The sequence below is a fragment of the Anolis sagrei genome, chromosome 3 (genome assembly GCF_037176765.1).
Source record: "Anolis sagrei isolate rAnoSag1 chromosome 3, rAnoSag1.mat, whole genome shotgun sequence".
Taxonomy (NCBI): Eukaryota; Metazoa; Chordata; class Lepidosauria; order Squamata; family Dactyloidae; genus Anolis; species Anolis sagrei.
In genome coordinates, this window is record NC_090023.1 from 144,127,711 (window position 1) to 144,151,441 (window position 23,731).

The following is a 23,731-nucleotide window of genomic DNA, read 5'->3' on the forward strand; positions in this document are numbered from 1 at the left end:
TGGGGAATGATAAGACTGAGTGACTGGATTCTTGAACAGCAGCATTCCAGGTGTGCAAATCCTATGCTGCAATATTTCTTTCCATTATGAAGCCTGCAGCACTAAGAAGCAACTCTATCTTCCACAATTATTTTGATTATCTAATCAGAAACTTCTATATTTCTCTTGACTATACTTACCCTGTATATTCAGGTATAAGTCTAGAAATTTTAGACAAAAATCAACCCAAAAAACTGGGTCAACTTATCCATGCGTCAATGTGAGTTCTATACCTTAATTCATAACAAAGGAACTACAGGAAGTACCGAGTTACAAACAGCTGACTTACATACAGGGTTAGTCAAAATGCATAGGCCAATAAGCCATTCAATTGAATGGCTTATTGGCCTATGCATTTTGACTAACCCTGTATTATTGTTCTGACTTAAACACAAATTCACCTTCAGAACAAACCTTCAGAAGCTATCTTGTTCATAACCCAAGGACTGCCTGTATCCTTTTTCTGAGTAGACTATCCTCCTCATTCTCCACTGCTGAGCAGTTTCTGGCCTTTTCAAATACCTGGGTAGGAAAACAGAGGCGATGGAGAAGGCTAGCCCTACTGTCCATAGAATGACTCTCAACTTATACTCGGGTTATATCAAAACCCATCATTTCATCCCCAAAACCTGTCCTCGACTTAAATATAAGTATATGATACAGGAAATGTATGTAAATGACGAGAGGAAAGTTGGGGGGGGGGGGAGACTTACATTAGATGCTCTGCAGAATTTTTAAAAAGCAAGAATGAATCTCTTGCACTTGCTTTGCCCTTGTTATATTCTTTGCAGATCAGAATGCATCCATTTTGGAGAGAAATATTTTGAAATATGTGTTGTTAAATGAACAAATACAGGGAAAGATATCAAAAATATGTTCCAATGTTGGGGGGGGGGGGGGTGTTTTACTGTATATTGTTTTGCAACCATGGGATTGTTTCCTCAATGCAAAGCAAATTATTTTCATTCTTTGCAAATGCAACATGCTATTTTCTAACACCTCACAACCATACACCTTAATCTATTTGTTCCAGTGGAGTCAGGTGAAATCTAGCAATTATTAAAGGCAACAACCTCAGAACCGGAAGTGGATGTTGCATTTCCTGGCCATATCAGGGGAAAGCTGCTCTGCAATCCTTTGGTTTTGCTACTGAAGAGATTCATGCACAATGAACATGAAACAGGTGAGAGGTAAGGTTTTGCGGAAGGCTAGGCATGCAACCTCTTTACCCAAAAATGAGTCACATAAGCAACACATTCTGAATATTTTCAAGCCAGAAACATTTACAGTAGTATGAAGAACCACATGATATTTTCTTTCATTGTTTAGGTAGCATGTACTAAGCATAGTGTTCTTTAGAATTAAAGATAACTTATGAACATTTCTCCAAAAATCAAATATGCAATCATGAAATTTCCTTTATACACACACTTCTTGTAAAAAGCAAATATGTGCCACTTTGGTACATAAATACTGGCAACTCAAGAGGCTCAATGGGCTGAGTCCCTTCGGGGAGAGAGGGCAGGTTATAAATAAAGTATTATTATTGTTATTACTAATAAACATGGAGATAAAGGGTTCTTTAGGGTAGCCTGCATGATGGAAACACTGAGAAGGTCTCTCCCAGAAAGGAGGAACATGCAAAATCCAATGTTTAGACTCATTTTCAACTATTAGCTTGACTTGTTGCAGTAGGTGCAAAGTATTCCTCCACTGAGATCTCTCACAACTCCCTCTTTGATCAGCTTCTGAAGAAATTTTGTTTCTGTAGTCACATTGTGCATTGTCTGTTCATTCATCGCAGCCATGCAAAGATTATCATAATAATGCAACCGTGTATTGGGTTGACTAAGATCGTATCCAAATCCAGCTAAACTCACTTCATCACATAAATGCGTCGCCAAGACAACTGCCGTCACTCCAATAGTGGGCACGTTCTAAAGGGAGTAAAAAAATCACATTCCCTAATTAGAATAGAATTCTGCTATGCTGAAAATCAAGACATTGCTAGCAAATATATTCCACTGAGTAAAATAGTTTTAAACTGCTGTGATTTTGTGATGTGGTTTTATATGCTTTTATGGTTTTAACCTGGATTGTTACAATATTAATGTTGTTTAATACTGTTTTAATATTTGTATAATTTAAGTTGTATTGAAATGCTTTTAGTTGTGAGCTGCTTTGAGTCTCCATATGCAGAGATAAAGCAGGATATAAATAAACAAAATAAATAAACAAACAAACAATACATATAATTCCTTATTACATTTTTATCAGAACAGAAAAATGAAGAATGTGTATCTTATTACTATCCCATACTGCAATATCAGAATGTGCAGACAATATTTAGTAGGCAATTACAAAATTATCTCCAAAATACTTTTTGTCCTCCCTAATTTGTACTTGATGATACAATTCTCCCAGTGCCTCAATGATTTCTCCTTGTCACAGAGGGCAGCTGATCGACAGAAAAGCCAAGCAATCAATTATGCTATTCCCTGTTATGATAATTTTAACATACTGTATTTTCTCAATTCTAAGACCCACATTTTCTCCCCCATAAACATCTATTAAAACAGGGTACATCTTAGAATTTAATGGAGACTAGAATCTATTCATTTTAGTTTTATCATATCACTGTAACATTTCCTTCTTGATACTATAATCGTCAAGAATTATGATCAAATGAAGATTAAGAAGAACTAAAATAATTCCCAATACAGTGGTCTCCAGATATTTATAAATGTATATTTCAATTTTTTAACAAAATGATTGATAGAAGTTTCTCCTGACATTAAATCTAGTCGTGTCCGGCTCTGGGGTGTGGTGCTCATCTCCATTCCTAAGTCAAAGAGCCAGCTTTGCCCATAGACGCCTCCAAGGTCATGTGGCCTGGAGCACCGTTACCTTCCCTCCGAAGTGGTACCTGTTGATCTACTCACATTTGCATGTTTTTGAACTGATAGGTTGGCAGAAGCTGGGATTAACAGTGGGATTTCACCCCACTCCCCAGATTCGAATAGCTGAACTTTCAATCAGCAAGTTCAGCAGCTCAGTGGTTTAACCCACTACATCACCAGGGGATGACTGATATCATTAAATAAATTACAAATGATATTATGTAGTGTTTAGCAAGTAGGAGGGCAAAAAAACAGCAGCAACTTCCTTCATTCTTAAGAGATACAGACCTGATCCCATCCCCAAAACTTTGGCCGAGGTTCTGGGTATTCCAGAATATCCAACGCAGTCTCTTTAATGATTGTTGGATTCAAGATGCGAAGCTGTTTAGGTGTCACAGGTATTTTCTCAGCCACCTGTTTCCAAAAGAATAGTCGCATCCACAGTGGCTAAATTAAAAAACATAAACAGGATTAGAAAGTTTGGAATTTCTTTAAGACACACAGCATACAATGGATATTGTTTGCAGCAGCTGGATCAGCAACCTATAGATATTTCTCCCAACAATAAGACTTCAGCCTGGGCAAACAAATGGATCAGTGTTGTGCTAGCTGTGCTTCACAAGACAATAGACACACTCAGAATGTCCAACCAATGAGAAAGTGTTTCGCCCATAAGAAGAGCAAAGTTTGGAAAGAGAAGTTGAGCACACAAAAGGGAAGAACAGGAGTGCAGAGTCCCAAAGTCAAAAGTGACAAAAAGAAAACGAAAAGAAAGATTTTCTTTACCATATTTCATTGTGTAATAGTCATATGTTGTACCTCTTTTTAATTGAAAAAAGGGGATGTGACTATTATGCGAAGAAAAAATCTGCCTTTGATTCTCTGCTTTCTATTTTTTAAAAAATTAACTGATTTAACTTCGAGACAGGAAGAGGCAGAGAGACAATCCAGCCTCAAAGAAACAGCTCAATTTCTGTTGGTTTGTTTCTTTTTTTAAAAAAAAAAACTATGAAATGGAGCTCTTTGGAGAAAGAAGAGAAGATCTAGGTTCAATGACCTCCATTTTATAATTTTTAAACTGTCTTGTCTTCAGAGAAAGAAGGAAGGGAGTGGGAATCAGTCCCAATTGACTCTGCAACTATTATAAAAGGAACACAAAAATACAAATTTTACCACCCCAAAAATGGGGGTGTGACTGTTATGTGGTGGAAACTATTATGTGATGAACTACAGTATATGTATTAACTTTAGAAAAAAAGAAGGAAAGCCTTTAGAAAAGGGGTAACAAATACAGCACAGATATAGGGAAGGGATAAGAAATCTTCTAATAAAAGAGATGAAGAACACAAGTTAAAGGGAAACAACTCAGTGACACAGAATACTTTGCCATTCAGTCAGAGGACAAAGAGAAACAAAGGGGGAGAGTAGATTTGGTGGTTTAGGACATGAGTGCTGGATGGAGAGGGTGTGCTTCCCACCAAGTTACTCAGCTCTGGAACATTCCAGTTGGGAGCAGGTGGAAAACCCCATTGGTGTGAGATACAGAGATCACAAAAAGAAACTGTTTTCTACACACTCTTCTTATAGGAGCCCAGTCCACTATCTCACTCATTTTCTTGGCTTTTGTCTAGCTGGAATAGTTTTGCAGCATTGGCCTTTGAGATGGTGAAGGAGAGCTACAGAAAGAGCATGCAGCAGCGTGTGCAGTAAAACTGCCATAAAGCTTGACCTCAGTAAGAACTGTGTGTAGCACAGCCTAGAAAACAGCTTGCTCACAAATCCCTTACTTAGCATGGGTGAAGAGCAAAAACAGGGGGGAAAGCAGATTAACTTGCCTGACTAAGTAGCCTTGTATGTTGAACAGATTTGGAAATAGTGCCCTCAAAATAAAATCCTAAGGAAAGTGAGGAAATACTCTCACTCTACCTATTCAACTTGTATGCAGAACACATCATGCGATGTGCGGGGCTGGATGAATCCAAGGCTGAAGTTAAAATTGCTGCAACAAACATTAACAACCTGGGCTATACAGATGATACCACTTTGATGGCTGAAAGCGAAGAGGAGCGGAGGAGCCTTCTAACCAAGGTGAAAGAAGAAAGTGAAAAAGCTGGGTTGCAGTTACACATCAAGAAAACCAAGATGATGGCAGCCAGACTGATTGATAACTGGCAAAGAGGGAGAAAACATAGAGGTAGTGACAGACTTTGTATATCTAGGAGTGAATATTATTGCAGACACAGACTGTAGCCAGGAAATCAGAAGACATTTACTTCTTGGGAGGAGAGCAATGATCAATAGCAATAAAAAGTGAAGAGTAGAAACATCACACTGGCAACGAAGGTCCACATAGTTAAAGGAATGGTATTCCTCGTAATAACCTATGGGTGTGAGAGCTGAACCATAAGGAAGGTTGAGCAAAGGAAGATAGAGGCTTTTGAACTGTGGTGTTAGAGGAAAATTCTGAGGGTGCCTTGGACCAGAAGAAGACCAAACCAGTCCATACTCCAGGAAATAAAGCCCAACTGCTCATTGGAGGGAAGGATATTAGAGGCAAAGATGAAGTACTTTGGCTACATAATGAGAAGACAGGAAAGCTTGGAGAAGACAATGATGCTGGGGAAAATGGGGCAGGGGGAGGAAGAGGAGCAGACCAAGGGTAAGATAGATGGATGGCATCCTTGAAGTAACTGGCTTGACCTTGAAGGAGCTGGGGATGGCAACCGGAAATGACAGAACAATAAACAACAAAAGGAAAGTGAAAGCTGTTGGGAGGAAAATCAAACTGGAAAGAAGAAACCTTCAAGTGGTCCCTAGAAGATTCAAATGTTTTTATTTCCAGTAGGCCTTTGCTATCCACAGGGAGAGATTCCAGGACTGTGGATACCAAAATCTGTGGATGTTCTATGAAAGGGCAAAATCAATGTTTACTTTTTTTATTTTAAAGAACATTTTCAAAGCATGAAATATTAAATCCAATGAGGCAGAATTTATGTATATGGAGGGTGGACTATATTTATGCAAAGTTTATGTGACCCAATTGTTGCTTAATATTCATTTTGCATAAACAGTTTGCTGAAACACGTTGTACAGTGAACAGTGGGGATTGGGGAGGGGCATTTAGGAAACACTTCCTGTTTTTCCATGTTATTTCTACTTCATGGACAAAAGTAATGATCAAGAACACATCTACTTCCTTAACTGAATTATACCTGGATTCTGAAGTTAACGCAGATGTGGGTAGCAACAGAAACAGGCACCATCACTTTGTCATCCTCCCCTTATGGAGAAGAGCCAAGTTTGAACAGGACTCAGATGGGGCTAACTAAGTACACAACCAGGTTTACTCCATCCTCCTCTCTTCTACACAGAAAAGCATGAGAGGAGCAAAGGGACTGAGCCACAGTACACTGGGGACCCACTAAAGAAAAATCTGTTGGTATTATACAATACCCATTATCCTTAAATTTTGCACGTATCTTCCACTAACAGGCATAAATATGTCTGTCATAAAAACAAAATGTTGAAGAATCAAAACATCAATGTCATTCGACTTTCATATGTTTTCCATCAGTGTGGAAACTGTAGTTGAAAGTTCCAATTTACATTCAGAATAGAACTTCTGAATGTAACAAATAATACTATTTATTAGTCCCTATTCATTAACTTTTCCAAATTGATTCAAAGGACAAACTCAAAATCCTTCAAATTTTGTATAAGATTTAAAATGTAGAACAGTGAAAAATCCTAGACTTTCCATTGAACATTTGCAATGCAGAGCAGGTCATGAAAAAGTTCAATTTTCCAGTCAAGCATCTCTTCCCCCTTTTCCTTCTGGCACCAAACAAGCCCCATGATCAATCACATGCCGTACAGATTCCCCTTTAGTCTGCCTGGTCCTATGATGCCAAGCTGATCTCAATTTCTCTTACAGTGACTTCTCATAATACACTGACTGCTGGATCCAAATACTTGAAAACAAAAGTAACAAGCATTTATGAATAAACAATTTATGCATTCTCCCTTTAAATATACAAAAGGGGATACTTCTTTTGTAGCTGACCCTTCCCTGCATTAGGAAGAAAGAATATACTGATTTTTGAATGACCGAATGATCTCGATGGACATGTTATATATTATGTACATGCAAGTATAAACTGTGGCATAAGACATTGCCTTTAGGAAGAGTGATGCTACTCTTTTTAGATTTAGGAGTTCGCTGACATTAAAAACATACTTTGGCCACATCATGAGGAGACAGGAAAGCCTAGAGAAGACAATTATGCTGGGGAAAGTGGAAGGCAAAAGGAAGAGGGGCCGACCAAGGGCAAGATGGATGGATGGCATCCTTGAAGTGACTGGACTGACCTTGAGGGAGCTGGGGGTGGTAACGGCCGACAGGGAGCTCTGGCGTAGGCTGGTCCATGAGGTCACGAAGAGTCGGAGACGACTGAACGAATGAACAACAACAACAAAAACATACCAAACTCTATTGTGATAAAGGTATTAAAAGATATTTTGAATACCTTTATCACAAGGTATTAGTTTGCTGCATAGCATAACAAGTCAGCTCTCTGCAAAAAGAAAGTAATTCTTTTTTTTTTTGTAGAGCAAAGAAACTGAACCTCTGAGATTTAGTCTCTATTGTCTTTTTACATTGGCCCTCCTATACAATGCCCACCTCTATGGCTCTACCCAATCACATCACTCAACCAAACTGCAGAGTTCCTACCATGACACTCGCCAAACATTCTAGTGATTTATTATTACGCAGCATTCCAAGAATTCTGAGAGCAATCATGTGCATCTACACTGTAGAATTAATTGAGTTTGACACCACTTGAATTGCCATGGCTCAATGCTATGGAACCCTGGGGGTGGTGAGGTACCAGCATTCCCAGGCATATAAGTCTAAAGACCTTGTAAAAACTAGAGCATGATTCCACGGCTTTGAGGCCTGGCAGTTCAAGTGGTGTCAGACTCTATTAATTCTGTAGTGTAGATGCATCATTTGATAGCCTTGGTTACTAAAACTTTTAAAGGTCTACATGAATTTCAAACAGAAATTGTCTTTGACAAATACACATGTAGTAAAATTACCTGAAACTTGGGGACTATTCAAGTAATATGAAAGTACACTATTTTAAAAAATTGTTTACTATACTTACCAACGTTTCATTTTTAACCACTGCTTGAATCCAGCCAAAATCAACACTTTTAAATAGAACTGCAACAAACAAACCGTCTGGATAATATTCATGTTGAGATAAAGGAGCACCTTCTGGATAGGTCATTCTTATAGTGGTTTTAGAACCAACATCATCTGCATATCCCTGAACTGGTGCACTATTTAATCTATAAAGTGAACAAACCGCATGAGTGAGTTACTTCGTAAGCAAATGGTTAAAGTATCACATTTGTAAATGAAGTTTAGATTTACATTCAAAAATTAACATTATAAACATGAGGCTAACAAACCCTAAATGGTCTTAACTTGAATGCTATCCAACCCACACTCAACAGAAATTACATATAGTAATTCCAAGAAGAAAAAATCTGGAACACTTTCAAATACAGACAGTCCCAAATTATTAACAAGGTAAGTTATGGAAGTCTGCTCTTAAGTTGAATTTCTATGTAAGTTGGAACAGGTACATTTTAAGGATAACTGCTGCAATATGCAAGCTTTGGATAGAATAGGGAAGGGTTAAATCCCCTGTGGTGTTTGTCTTGCTGTCTGTGCTCCTCCCTGTTCAAAACATTTTACCTCACTTTCTGTTCCTGTGATCATTGGATTTTTTTAAAAAATGGCTTGTTGTGGAAAGATGGATTGGTGATAAAGCTTCAGTGGAGACACCTTTTCCCCGTGATTACTCTTTCAGGAATGAATTTCCCTTCCAAGGGGTAGATTTCTCTCACTTCATGTTGTCTCACTCCTGTTCTTAACTATGAGTAGTTTATAAGTCAGATGTTTGTAATTCGGGGAGTGCCTGTACTAGCATTAATTCAAAATCTTAAAATGAAAAATAAAAGCTTAATATATACCTTATAACAATATCAAACTTATTCAAGACATATCCCAGTTCCAGTCCATGAAGTACTCCACCATTCCCAACAACGACACAATGCTTACAGTGCTTTGACTGCAAGCCTTCTGGTAAATCGTACTCAGGCAAAAGTTCCAAAAGGTCTTTCAGTTTTTCTGAAAACTTGTGAAATCCAAAAGGTGGCTCATATTTGAAGATATCTTTGTGTGCATTTATATCTTTTCTTATAAAAGGAGATGCATTGATACTGTACTTCTCTCCAAATAACCTGTTCATCTCTTTCTTCACAAATGATGGCCGACATTGGGCTTGTAAAACTTGCGTGGCATACTTCTGTGTTCTCTATAACAAGACACAGTAGTTAAGTTACACATAGTACAACATTCTAGGAGCACTCTAGCATAGACCAAGGACACGCTTTCAACAGTAATTGCAATAAACAAGCCAACATGTATTTTTCATCAGATATTAGGTCATTCTTATAGGGGGTTTTGCACTGAATTCAGACCTGTATTTATTTTTTTCTCTTTCACATGTAGTTTTTATGATGAGGCTAATTGAATAATTAATGCATTTACACACTGATATCAATAGAATCTAATGGATATAAGTGTGTAAATGCATTAATTATTTGATCAGCCTCATCGCAAAAACTACACGTGATAGAGAAAAAATAAACAAAGATCTGAATTCAGGGCAAAAACTCTATAAGAATGACCTAAAATAATATCTGATGGAAAATAATTGTTGGTTTGTGATTAATTAGATTCTATTCCTATAAGTGGCTAAATGCATTATTTGTTTGATTAGCCTAATTGCAAAAACTACACGTCAGAGAAAAAAGTAAACACAGATCTGAATTCGGCGCAAAATAACTCTGTAAGAATGACCTAAATTATATCTGATGAAAAATACTTGTTGGCTTGTGTTACACGAATATGATGTGAAATGTGCAGACTTTATAGTAGTCCACTGCAATGTACCATTTGTCGTATTTTTAAAAAGTTGATGTGATGGGAAAAAAACTAAAGACATATTTAAAATCAGCATAAACACTGATTTAAATTGCTACTCTCATTTCTGATGATTGCAAAAAGTTTGATCTCATTGGTTTGTGATATAAGACTCATTTTCATTTGTTCCTCACTCTGGTTTGATCTTTCTACATTCATTATTCTCTATATTTATATTTTATTTTATTTTGTGATGCAGGTCACCACATGGCATTTGCCCAGACACAGTTTGAAGTTAGAATATTGTTTAATTTGTAGTATTTTGTTTTTACTTTGTTTTCTTCTAATTTATTTACTTGCCCTTAAATTGGTTTTTTTGTTTTATTCTATTAATTTTATTCACGCCTACTGTATCTGGTAATTATAAGCTTCAGGTTTTTTTAAAAAAAAATGACTGCTAGAAAAACTTACAAAAACAGTATTTCAAATATTACTTCCCACCCATATCTATTTTTCCTTTGGAAAAAAATGGATGCATTATGTTATTTACATTTCATTTTTTCTGATCAAATTAATTTCTGACAGTTTAAATCAAAAGAATAACACAGTGGCATTTCTGGTCATATACATGGGTATGTCTATATAGAGGCATTTGGTCAGTAATGTGCAGGACTTTTACAACTTTAAGATGCATCTCTCATAAGTCTAACAAATATAAAGTCGCCATTATAGCCACTTCTGGAAACTGATAGCGCTAACTGAAATCTCTTTCATAAGGTTCTTTGAGAAAGAGGGACACAGTGTGATCATTAATTTGGAGGCATGTTCCAACTGTTGGTTCATCTCTCCAAAAAATGAGAGATCCAGGAGATGCACACAAACAACCCAAAAACCCTACCTAGGTCAAGAGGACTATGATAACTGATCACAACCAAGGAGAAAGGAATTATAGGACAAAGTACACCAGGTTACCCTGCTATACACCTACTGTTAATGGACACTAAGCCAGGAAAACACACTCTCTTTTCTTCTCTATTTTTGTAATAACAATCAAAGCTATTGTACAACAAGCAACCTTCACATCTTTTTGAATCAGGAGTTTAATCACTGTCTGCTTTTCACATCAATATGAGAGATCATGAGAACTATCCTCAAAACATTTAAAGATTGTAGACTGAAATTAATGTCTAATATATTGGGTGAAGGAAGAGTAAATTTAAACTACGTAAGTGGACAAATGACATAGTAATGTGAAACACTTGAAGCGTTATTTTAAAATGGTAAGATCAAGTATTTTCGTCTTGTGAGTAAAAATGATTTTTTTAAAAGAGACTGGATTGTTTTGGGAAAGTGGAACTGTTTTGGCTGGCAGAAATAGCTAACTGAAACCTACTGGAATAATAACAGAGTCTAAAAGCTGGTCTATGTCATATCTACACTGCTTTGGAGGAGGCACTGAAGAGACAGAGGTATTGTATTCCAAAATGTAACCTCTGCAAGTTAAAACTGCAGAAATGTGTCCAAGAACCAAGCAAATGAAACAAGAGAATTGATGGAAGTTACAGTATCTGATATGGAAGACCAAAGAGTCAGCCAAAAATTGGAAGATTGTGAAGACATGAGATTTGCGTCCAGACTGAGAAGATCTGGGAGTCTTGAGTGATGCTAGAGGAGCCGGGAGAGGAAGATGAGAACATTGGAAATAACAGATTGCATGACTAACATGCAATGTGGAAGATGGTAGAGGGTTTGAGAAGACAAACAAGAATGGCATCTATGGAAAAATGTTTCCTCCACCTCGCAATTTTATGTAATTTGAAAATTTATGCTCCAATTGGGCATTTTCAGCGATTTCACAATAAATTCAAGATGAATTTATGTATGAAAAGCAAAGAAATATAGTCTGGTTTTCCTAGATTTGAGATTTTACTGTCGAGACTCACTAATTAATGTTGGTTTAAGGAAGTGGTTCTCAACCTGTGGGTCCTCAGATGTTTTGGCCTTCAGCTCCCAGAAATCCTAACAGGTGGCAAGCTGGCTGGGATTTCTGAGAGTTGTAGGCCAAAACACCTGGAGATCCACAGGTTGAGAACCACTGGTTTAAGGCAATCATCCATGACCCTATGGGAGAGTGCAATATTTACTTAAGAGGGCCTGATACTCAGGGACCTTGACCTCTCCTCTTTGGCTTCCCAACCCCTTTGAATCCTGGAGAGGAATAAAAAGGCAAAAAAAAGTGAAGGGAGCACTTAATTTTATGAAAGGTCAGTGATAAACTGCAATAAAGTAGTAAGTGTTGAGTTGATAACTGGTAACAGTTTAAAATACTGAATGGAAGAATTTGACATTTTTTCTTTGTGGATGAATGAGAGACATAGTCAATGTTACAACAGTTTGACTTCAAGTGGGAAAATGAGAAGGGTTAAATTGATTATTTTAATAGAAGAAGAAGCAAGGTATTATCAACTGTTTTAAAGTCTAAGTTAGAGAAGGTAATATTTAATTAAAATATGTGAAAATTATTATTGTTTAATACATAAAATAAATACATAAAAGGAATTCATGAACTTTCTATAGGGATTATACTTATAAGCATGCAAGATTTAATTTGGAATACAAATTATTGTTATTTTTTGTGAAATCATGTGAGAGAAGTATTGATGCTTCTTATGGTTTGTTTTGGTTTAAATAACCACAGAAGAGAAGATGTGATGTGGCTTTTATTTTTGTTCTTGTTTTTCCATTTGTATCTATCTCTCTTGTACTCATTTTTTTCTTTCTTGTCTTATATATTGTTGCTATCCTATTTTGTACATTTGTACTTAAATACGTTTTTAAAAGAATTAGCTACTGGAAACTTTACATTAAAGGACACAGTATATCAACCACAGTACAATAAATTTTGCTTTAGCAAACATACTTGTCTCCTACTTTTATTTCTAATTTTGCTCACATAATTGCCTAATTTTTATCAGTGCCATTATGTCCCTTTATCTGGACATGAATTACTGGTGATCAGTTACTGGAAACACAATGGATCTGAAAGTTCAAGTCATTTAGTTGGGTTGTGTTTTTAACTGGTGTAATGTAACTAAAACCTATCCCAAAGCCTGTCAAAGAGAGAAGTATTAAGATGGCACACATAACCAACCTTCACATGTGCTGTGTTCACATAATGAATCCTTGTCATGTCACAGTCCTCTGAATCAAACCTTAACTTGATCATGTAAATGAAGCAAAGACCAATTACCATTACCACGACATGCCTAAAAATAAAGTTAGCAAATGTTACATATCTAAAAGTAAACTTACATTGCACATGGAAGCATCTATTATAAAGTGACCTATATATTTTACTAATACTTAATTAACAACTCAGAAAAAGAAAACATGTTTAGTAGTATGCATATTCACATTTTCTTTCATTGCATGTTTTTATGTAATTTTCTGGAACAGAAAATTTAGTATTTTTAACTATTTTTTTGCAAACTATTCTGATTCATTTAAACATGTTTAAGTAATCAGGCATTCAGTTTCTCTCTGCCTTCCTTCCCCACATATATGGTTTGTTTTGTCCCTTGAGGTACTTTCTAGCCCCTGGGGAGTGGGGAGATCTGACAAGATATGTGGTACTCTGCATGTAAAAGAAGTGCTATGCAAAGTAGAAAAAACAGCCCACTTGCACAAGTAAAGCAGGAATTGTCAAGTAAATGGGGAGTGAGTTTTCCGGGCTGTATGGCCATGTTCCAGAAGCAGGCTTTTAAGCTGCAAGGCTATTCAGTGCTAATCAAGGTGGTCAACTGCAACATTCACACTTTTCTCAAGCAAACAAGAGTTATTTCTCCCACCCTGGACATTCCACAGATATATAAACTCCACTTGCCTAGTTCCCAACAAACCTCACAACCTCTGAGGATGTCTGCCATAGTTGTGGGTGAAACGTCAGGAGAGAGTGCTTTTGGAACATGGCCATAGAACCCAGAAAACTCACAGCAACCCATACATGATATCGTTTTTGTGAATTTAGAAAGCCACTTGGGAAATACATCTGGCAGATTGATCTTAAACATACTCTTGAATCCAACATGCCTTTGGATTGCGTGGTTTTAATTAATTGGTTTTAAAATTATGAAGTTTTAATTATTTGGTTATAATGTATATGTTTTGTTTTATCCTATGTATGCATATGTGGCATCAAATTGTGCCTTTTTTGTGAGCCACCTTCAGGGTGAGAAGGGTGGAATATAAATGCAGTAAATAAATAAATACTTATCCAGATGCAAATTGGATGATGAACATCATAAGAACTTGCTGCCACATGTGCTGATCTGAACTGTCACATTATCATAAGTGGAACTGTGTTTTGTCACTTTCAATATTTACTCACTTTTACAATGAATCTGGTTATATCAGTAACACACTCAAGCTGTATCACTTCCTGAAATACTTTAAACTTAAAAAGTAACAAAATCAGTTCCCTTTTATTCCAGGATGTGCAGGGTTTTGTAGGAAATGTGCTAAGCTCATCACACCAGTGAATTATACCCAGCAGATTTTCTACATAATAGAACAACTCTCATGTATGTTTTCAGGTATGTGGTCCTATAAGAAGTTTTCAGGGGATAAGTATCACATTCCCAGCCTCTAATATGCTGCAATTCAATACCAAAACAGCTAAAAAACCACTAATTCCTTTCCCTGCTAACAACCAAGTTCCCACAAACACTATTGCACAAGTTTATGGATGCTTTCCAAATTTCAAAGTAACAGTAAGAAAGTGTTCTTGGTTAAGTTGGACATAAATGGATGCAATGCACAGAACTACTTTTAAACAGCTGGTATGCAGGTAAAATCAGATATGCAATCAGGTGAAACAGGAATATTGGTATAGAGTTATTATATATCTCAAAGCATTACAACCACTAAAAGATTAATAAAATATCAGGACCAAAATACTTTAGTTGTGGAGACAGTCTAATGATTAAAGTCTATTGATTAAAGATACTAGGTGACAGTAAGATGGAGAAAAATACAGCACAATGGAGGCAGAGCAAGTGAAAAGATGCATAGAGATGACAGCTGCATTCAGTTGTTATGTTAAACTGTCTTTTAGCAAGATGTAAACAAAACTAATCTTTACCTGGAGATGTTTCATAGTTTTCTCTCTTCTTCCAGCATAGCCAGGAAAAAGGTTCTGAAGTGTTTTGTGGTTTTGCTGTGTCATAGAAATCTGGACATTGGCCCAACATTACCTTTTAAAAAACGTAACTAACTTGAGAAGAACAAAAAGGGGGGAAAGGGAACACTGAGGGCCTTTCCAGACAGGCCCTATATCCCAGGATCTGATCCCAGGTTTTCTGTTTATCCCAGATTGTCTGGCTGTGCTGACTCATATAATTCAGTTCAAAGCAGAAAACCTGGGATCAGAGCTTGAGACACAGGGCTTGTCTGGAAGGACCCTGACAGAAAAACCGATAAAGCAAATAGGAAAATGAAAGAAGCATATTGTTAAAACTAAAGATAACAAAAATCTAGCCGTTAGACTTGTATTTCCTGCTCGTAACTAACAACATTGTGCTAAAATTCTAAGACTTTATACTTGATAGCACTAACACAGACACTTACTTGAAAGTACCTTTTGAAAACCCACTTGGCCTTTTCATCTTCATGAATAACTATGTTAGAGCATGGCAGAGAAGGCACACATTTCTTTCTCAGGTGAAGAGAGGTATTTTCACTCGGCATTGCTGTGAAAGGAAGCACTTTCTGGTAAAAAGGTACTTATCACACTCTTAAAAAGAAAAAAAAACCCTCACCCTAACAATGAATTGATACCCTCATATTTCCCACTGTCTGAAAACAGCCCATTTCTCTTAGTAATGATGAAAATGTAATTATATTTAAGAGACCTCTATTTCCCTCTGAATTGTATTGGCAGGAAACACAAACTATTATGGATACAGGCCTCAGTTTTCCATTCAGAATGACGCTTCACTACGTAGGACTAAAAAAAGCCCCAGAGAACAGCAGCAATGTAGTGCAAGCAATAATGAGTAAGATGGGTCAATGACCTACTCATTATAAGGCAGCTTTGTATATGCACTTTAATGCCAAGAGCTCCTGCATAAAATAAATTATGAGACAAGGAGATACTAGATTAACCCTCTAAAATACTAAACTTTAACATTAAATACAAACATTGTACCGCCAAATGCATTAAGATCATAAAGCCGGAAGAGACAACATTGTTCATTTAGTTCAACTGCCTGCCATGCAGGAAAAACACAATCAAAGTACCTCTGACAGATGGCCATCCAGCCCTTGTTTAAAAACCTCCAAAGAAGGAAGTTCCACTACACTCTGAGGCAGAGAGTTCCACTATGGAACAACAGTCACAGTCATTCAAGTTTTAGCACCTCGCTTTCCAAGTAAGGACACAATGTGCCATCCCTAAGGCAACCCTATCACAGAATGTTTTTTGTCAAGATTTACTCAAAGAGGATTTGCCTTTGTCTTCCTCTGAGGCTGAGAGCGTGTGACTTATCTAAAATCACCCAGTGGGTTCAGAGCCATAGTCCAAGCTTCAAACCACTACCCCACACTTTCTGAATTCCTTCCCCCTCTTCCTATTTCCCCCTTTTCTTCCTTTTTCTCATTCTCTTCCTTCATTCCTTCCTTCCTTCCTTCTCTCTACTCTCTACCTACCTTTCCCCCCTTCTTTTTCTCCTTCACTCTCAGGCTCTATTTGAAGGCTGAGATAGAGTCCACCAACTATGGGGGGCATGAAATTATGTCCTGCACCACAAAAATTGGGAATCTGTCCCCTGCCCCCAGATCAGAGGTGGTCAAGTCCAGAGCAAACCTTCTCCAGAGAGAAGTGAAGGAAGGAATCAGCCCCCATCTGCCCCGCTGCAATATGGTATCTTCTTCTCTAAAAGCGATTGCTGTTTCTCCGCTACCCTTGCTGGCCACATTTCCACTGTAGAATTGATGCAGTTTGACCCCACTCAAACTACCATGGTTCATTGCTGTGGAATTGTGGATGGTGTTGGTTGACAAGGTACAAAGGCCGCCAAAGGGCTAGGGCTTTTTCTCCAGTGGTCGGCCCCTCACCTGTCTGCCAGGAAGGCAGGCAGGAGAAGAGCTGATGGGTGGCTGAGCCTATGGAAAAGGCCCACAGGTGGTGAGGAGGCACCTGAGGCAAGCAAAGGGGAGGGAAAGAGGTACACCGGTGGCAGGGAAGCAGACGGGGCAAGTGAAGGCAAGGAAAAGAGGTGTGCAGATGGAGTGGATGCTACTGAGGCATGCAAAGTTGAGGAAAAGGGGGTCTCGGGCAGTGGGGAGTTGGCAGTACTCAGCAGGTTGCACCAATGGCTTATGCTGGTCATATGAGGCCTGTGGGTCGTATGTTGTGCAGGCCTGCTTTAAAGGCATTTCCACAACAGACAGAACAAGATCAAATCCAATTATTTATACTCACCTGATTTAAATAATAGTTGATTAGCTTTTGAGTGAGAAAACTGACATAGAAGAGATCTTGATATTAATTAGCATTAACCCAAGGTTAGCCAAACTCCTAAGAGATTTAATTTTTCACTTTATACATTTCCCCAGAAAAGTGCACATGCTGAATGAAATGTCTGTTGATTCAAAACTAGAATGTGAAAACCAATAATATTTTTTGAAGGCATAGCCACTAAGACATTTTAAAAAACCACACCAAGCCTTATTTATCATGCTTGATCAGAAAGCAAGGGCTTTCCATTTCAGTTAATTGTCACACAAAACAATGGTTGCAACCAAATGCCTGTGATTAGCATATTTAAAGTCCTAGATATTTTTCTTTGAAGGAAGATGGAGGAAAGGGGTTTAGAAAAGAGCATTTGATTTTACACACAGAGGGGATGGGATGGGAGATTGGAAAGAAAGTGAAAATGTCTAGAAAGTCATTTTTTAAAAGGCTAAAAAGAATGATAGAAACTCAAAGATTAAAAGGGAAATAACCGCACAAGTTATCAATTTGCCAATTTCTACTTTAGCTGTTTTCTTTCTAATATTTATTTGAACTATCACTCCATAAGAGATAGTGACACTGGTGATAAAGATGTTAAATAAGAGTTTCCTGCCCAAACTTACCCCTCCTATCCAGAAGTCAAAAAGTAGTAAACTATAGCAAGGAACCATCTGAAAGTATATTTTGAATGTTGAATTCAACCCACCTAACATAAATCCAATACCATATTAAAACACCTCTGGGATAATATGTTTGCCATGCAATATTCATTACCAACTATGTCTTTCTGTTTTAAAATTTCTCTAACAATAAACTTTTAAAAATGTCTCATACTCTTAGTCTGTCTGTGATCTTGTCAATAGTTCCTAAAGCTAATTAGAAGAGAAAGCAAGGTAGTATTAATTGTCTCTTTGCCAACAAAATAATCAGTCAAGGTTGTTTCAGTACAGTTCCAAACCTAAAGTCAAACTGGAAGGGAATAAGTCACTTTAACTAAAGAGAATCAGCAGCTGGGCCTAACACAATTCTTTCAACGCTCTCATCAAATAAAAAGATCGAGTTATGTGAAGGTGATTTCACATCCCAAAAAACAGGCTGGAAGAATGCTCCTGCAGCTTCAGCTGGAGCCTAGCATTGTGACAGGGGCCCTGACACTAAGAGTCAAAGGTATCAGAACAAGTTCCCATCTCTAACTTATATTGACTTGGTCAGCTTTAGTGTTGGACAGATAAAGTATTGGATAAAGATAAAGAATACAGACCTTCATTTACAACGGAAAAAATTGTTTCTAAAATCGATTCGTTTTTTGGGGGGTTTTGCGTTTCGATATTTAAAAGAATTCCGAATTTTTTTTAAAAAAAGTTCGATATTTACGAAATTTTGTAAATGGTAAAAAAATTACAAAACAATAACGAATCGATTCGTTAATGGCGGACGCAACCGCGCAATACGCTAAAAAACCTCCAAATGGGACAGGGGGAACTTCTGAAGCTTCCCTCTCCCTCTGTTGTTGACTGTTGGTGTGATATTATAATTTTTTTTCACTAATTAAACAAAAAACAACTATAAAACTTGCCCCAGACATGCGGAAATAATAACGAAACGACCTCAAGCCAATAACGAAACGAATACATAACGAAATACGAAGCATTTACGGAACGAATTGAAAAATTCGTTTCGTTTTTAAGCTGCCCCAGAATGGTTCGTTATCGCTTCGTTAACAAAAAAAATAACGAATTACGAATTAACGAAACGAAACCACCCAGCCCTACTTCTACCATTGTCTAAACTACCATTGTCTAAACTTGTAATATGATATAACTGTGACTTCTACACACCTTTCCCCTTTTGACGTACTAAATTCAAAAGCATTTTTGATAAAGCACTTATATGTTCGTAAGTTTATCAGTTAGCACTCTGGGAAAGATTAAGGTCCGAAAAAAATATATCAGGGATTGTTATTAAGCAGGGGTGATTTTGTTCCCTGCATACTTATGGCTGTATTCTTGTTTCTCAACCTACCTAGTATGAATCACTGTTCTCCAATTTTCAGTTTCTAAAGCTTCCAAGTAATGGATGTAACAAAGAAGAATACAGTGGTAAAGCCAGGAAGAATTTATTATCAACTAAAACAGTGAACTTGTGTTTTCCACTCCACTACATAAAGGATTCTTTCCAAACTGTGGTCATGTGCTGCCTACCAACAGCACCATAACAGAGTAATAGTAATTAACAACTATCACCACCTATCATCACCATCTTCTAAAAGCAATAACAATTTGATCAAAACAATAACTTTTTTCATACTGCATATTAAATCTCTCATGCACACACTTCCTTCCCACCATAGCAAGAATATACTTTAGCAGGCAACAATACAAAAGAGCTTCATTGGTACTCCAGAGACTCAGGGTCATAATGAAAGCACAGTGGCTCTGAAAGTCATTGTGCTACCCTGCCAAGTTTGAACAATGTTACATTACACTACACACGTAGTGTGGAGCCACCAATGGCAAAGCGGGTTAAACTGCTGAGTTACTGAACTTGCTGACTGAAATGTTCGCGGTTTTAATCCAGCAAGCGGGGTGAACTCCCGCTGTTAGCCCCAGTTTCTGCCAATGTAGCAGTTCAAAAACATGCAAATGTAAGTAGATCAATAGGTATCGCTCCGGCGGGAAGGTAATGGCACGCCATGCAGTCATGCTGGCCACATGACCTTGGAGGTGTCTACAGACAACACTGGCTCTTCAGCTTAGAAATGGAGATGAGCACCACACCCCAGAGTTGGACACGACTAGACTTAATTTCAAGGGGAAATATTTAATTTTACCATTTTTACACATGAGGTGCTTTCCTCCTTGGAAATATTCCAGTCCTCACTTCCAAAAACTATCTGCATCAAGTAAGCCAAGGAAATCCCAGCACCATGAATATGATTTTTCTCTTGCTAGCAATGGGCCCAGCAACATCTGCATATGTACTGGATTATGAAACATGACTTATATATAAACTTCTTAATTAAGGTAGCCAACTTAAATATTCCCACCTAGCTCCAACAGACAAGAGTTCTTTCTCCCACCCTGGACATTCCACAGATATATAAACCCAAATTTCCTAGTTTCCAACAGACCTCACAACCTCTGAGGATGCTTGCCACAGATGTAGGCGAAACGTCAGGAGAGAATGCTTCTAGAACATGGCCATATAGCCCGGAAAACTTACAACCCAGAGATTCCAGCCATGAAAGCCTTCGACAATACATTTAGTATAATGTGAAGTTCTTAAAAATTTGTGTTTTTTAAATACTTTACAACTGTACTCTCAGTTCATTTCTGATACAATAAATAAATAAATAAATCACGAAATAATATTCTAAGATCTACAGAAATACTCACAGGAACACCTCAGCAAGCAATAGCCCAAAAGTGGCTGATTAAAACCCGGAACCTCAATCAGTGGCTGATACCAGATGAGAAACTCCCTCCTGGGCACACAGAAGGCAGGGCAACTTGGAAGGCACTGAACAGACTGCGCTCTGGCACCACAAGATGCAGAGCTAACCTTAAGAAATGGTGCTATATATATATATATAAAATATGTATGTGCTATTGTGGTTTTTTTGTGCTTATATTGCTTTGTTAATTTTATGTTTATGTTGTTTACTGTGTATATTGATGATGTTACTTGGAAACTGCTCTGAGTTCCATCGGGGAGACAGAGCAGTATATAAATAAAGTTTTGTTGTTGTTGCTACAAAGTGGAGTCCATGACATGTGCAAACCACAGACTACTTACTACAGACCACAGACTACTTACTACAAAGCTGTTCTGAGCCCTGCCACATGCACAATGGAGGACCTTCTCACAGCCACACCAGAGGCACTCCAAGTGGCCAGTTCTTGGTCAATTGGCTCATTTATTTATTTATTTGTTTACAGCATTTATGTTCCGCCCTTCTCACCCCGATGGGGACTCACAGAACACATATGTATACGGCAAACATTCAATGCCGTTATACACTGACAAGACAGACAACTGTACACAGATAGAGGTATATATAGGCCAATGGTTCTCAACCTGTGGGTCCCCAGATGTTCTGGCCTTCAATGCCCAGAAATACTAACAACTGGTAAACTGGCTGGGATTTGTAGGCCAAAACACCTGGGGACACACAGGTTGAGAACCACTGATATAGGCTTTCCTATCCTCAGCATCTTGGAGGCTGTACTCGGTTCTGGCCATGGGGGGTGGAGGGGATGTATGCTGTCGCCCCATCTTCCCTGCCAAAAAGCTTTGTTCATAAACTCTCTCCTTGATCAAATCGCAGGCATTTTTCTGGCATTTCCTTATGGGTGCCTTAAATGCCTCCACTGTTTTAAAGCAGTACCTATTTATTTACTCACATTTGTTTTTGAACTGCTAGGTAGGCAGAAGCTGGGCTAAAGGCCAGGAGCTCACCCCAATTGGGGGAACAATGCCCTCATTTGTCTTCCCTTAACAACACCCCTGAATTTAACCCTACCCGTTCTATCACATAATATCATTTATAATATCATTTCTCCACCAAGGCAGAGACATCTCCAGCTCACCACCTGACATCCGCTGGGAAGTAGTAGCCAATAGTGAAAGGACCAAGGCAGAGACATCTCCAGCTCATCCCCTGTTTGGGTATCAGCCAGCACGTCAACGACTTAAATCAAGACATAGTTTTCTTAGATCTACAGAGACACTAGCTGGAACACCTCAGCAAGCGAGAGTCCAAAAGTGGCAGGCTCAAACCCAGCACCTCAATCCGTGGGTGATACCCTGGGCACACAGAAGACTGGGCGACTTGGAAGGCGCTGAACAGACTGCGCTCTGGCACCACGAGATGCAGAGCCAATCTTAAGAAATGGGGCTACAGGGTGGAATCCACGGCATGCGAGTGCGGAGAAGAACAAACCACTGACCACCAGCTGCAATACACCCTGAGCCCTGCCACATGCACAATGGAAGACCTTCTTGCGGCAACACCAGAGGCACTCCAAGTGGCCAGATACTGGTCAAAGGACATTTAATCAACTGCCAAGTTTGCAAAATATGTGGGTTTTTTTTAATCTGTTTGTTTGTTTTGTTCTGTTAGAAATGTAATACTATGGTATGGTTGCTGATGACACGATAAATAAATAAATTTCTCCACTGATTTAGGTTTCTACTAGCAGTATTTGAGAACTTTAGTAAAACAAATCAGAAGAACTACTCCTCTGAGCAAATAAGCATTACAAACTCAAAGTAACCATAAGTATGGAAATAACTTTTTCAAGTTTTTCTTTCTTATTCAGCCAATCTTCTGCTTCTCTGAGAAGGAAACCGCTTTGAAAATGTTATACTAAGCACAAATACAGGCTACTGAGACATAATGGAATAATGCCAAGTTTCTAACTTAGTTTGTGTTTTTTCTATACATTATATGACTGTATTCTCCATTTGCTTCTGGCCCTGATAAACAGCAAAATGCCTACGAAGCTGACCTTTGCCCCTTCCATCAGATGGCATCCTGCCAGCCAGGGCAAACCCTCAAGACGAGGCTCTCCCTCTCCTCCGCCCCCTTGTGTTTCCAAGGCGATCATAACTAAGCCTACAGGGCCCGAGGCACCTGGGCGTGCGGTTTCTCCTCAGGATTTAAGCCCAAAGACGCTCAAAAGGCCTGAGGGGAAGGACGGGCTGAAGGCGGAGGCCAAAGGGCCGGGAGCCTGAGGGGAGAAGGGCCACTCACCTGCGCCTTCAGCTCCCTCTCTCCATCTTGGACCTCGCGCCGGGGGCAACGAGCGAACGAGCCAAGGCGAGAGGGGGCGTGGCCTGGCGCGCTCGGAACTCCTCCCTTCCCAATGGGGCGCCACAGTGACTGACCAAGGCGTCGGTGACGACTCAGCGAGAGGCCCCGCCCCCTGCCCTGCACACGCGACCCGGGACCAGCCAATCCCAGCGAGCCATTTCTCCTCTCAGAAAGCCAACCTTCCTGGGACCCTCGGCGCCTGCGGGGAAGGAAGGAGGTGGACTCAGTCCCTACTAGCAAGTCAAAGCTGTCAGCCTATTTGTTGCTGTTCATTCGTTCAGTCGTTTCCGACTCTTCGTGACTTCATGGACCAGCCCACGCCAGAGCTCCCTGTCGGTCGTCCCCACCCCCAGTTCCTTCAAGGTCAATCCAGTCACTTCAAGGATCCCATCTACGCGGGGTTGCCCTTGAAGACTGCTCGGAAGCTTCAAATAGTCCAGCGCTTGGCAGCTAGGTTATTAACA

At 38.7% G+C, this 23,731-nt stretch overlaps 1 protein-coding gene across 3 annotated transcripts; it reads right to left on the reverse strand.

The window, feature by feature from the left end:
• Positions 1-1,302: 1,302 nt before the first annotated feature.
• On the reverse strand, positions 1,303-23,431 carry ST3GAL5 (ST3 beta-galactoside alpha-2,3-sialyltransferase 5). Of its 3 annotated transcripts, XM_060769275.2 has the most exons (7): positions 23,208-23,431; positions 15,575-15,686; positions 13,091-13,205; positions 8,985-9,328; positions 8,108-8,294; positions 3,228-3,386; positions 1,303-1,976 (listed from the first exon to the last, which is right to left on the reverse strand). In XM_060769275.2, the coding sequence occupies exons 2-7, from the start codon at positions 15,682-15,684 to the stop codon at positions 1,713-1,715; spliced, it is 1,179 nt and encodes a 392-aa protein (XP_060625258.2). In that variant the 5' UTR covers positions 15,685-15,686; positions 23,208-23,431; the 3' UTR covers positions 1,303-1,712. The 3 variants fall into 3 exon arrangements, with proteins under 3 accessions (XP_060625258.2, XP_060625257.2, XP_060625256.2); XM_060769274.2 differs by lacking the exon at positions 13,091-13,205 and having other exon boundaries at positions 15,565-15,686; positions 23,208-23,339; XM_060769273.2 differs by lacking the exon at positions 23,208-23,431 and having other exon boundaries at positions 15,565-15,683.
• Positions 23,432-23,731: the final 300 nt, after the last annotated feature.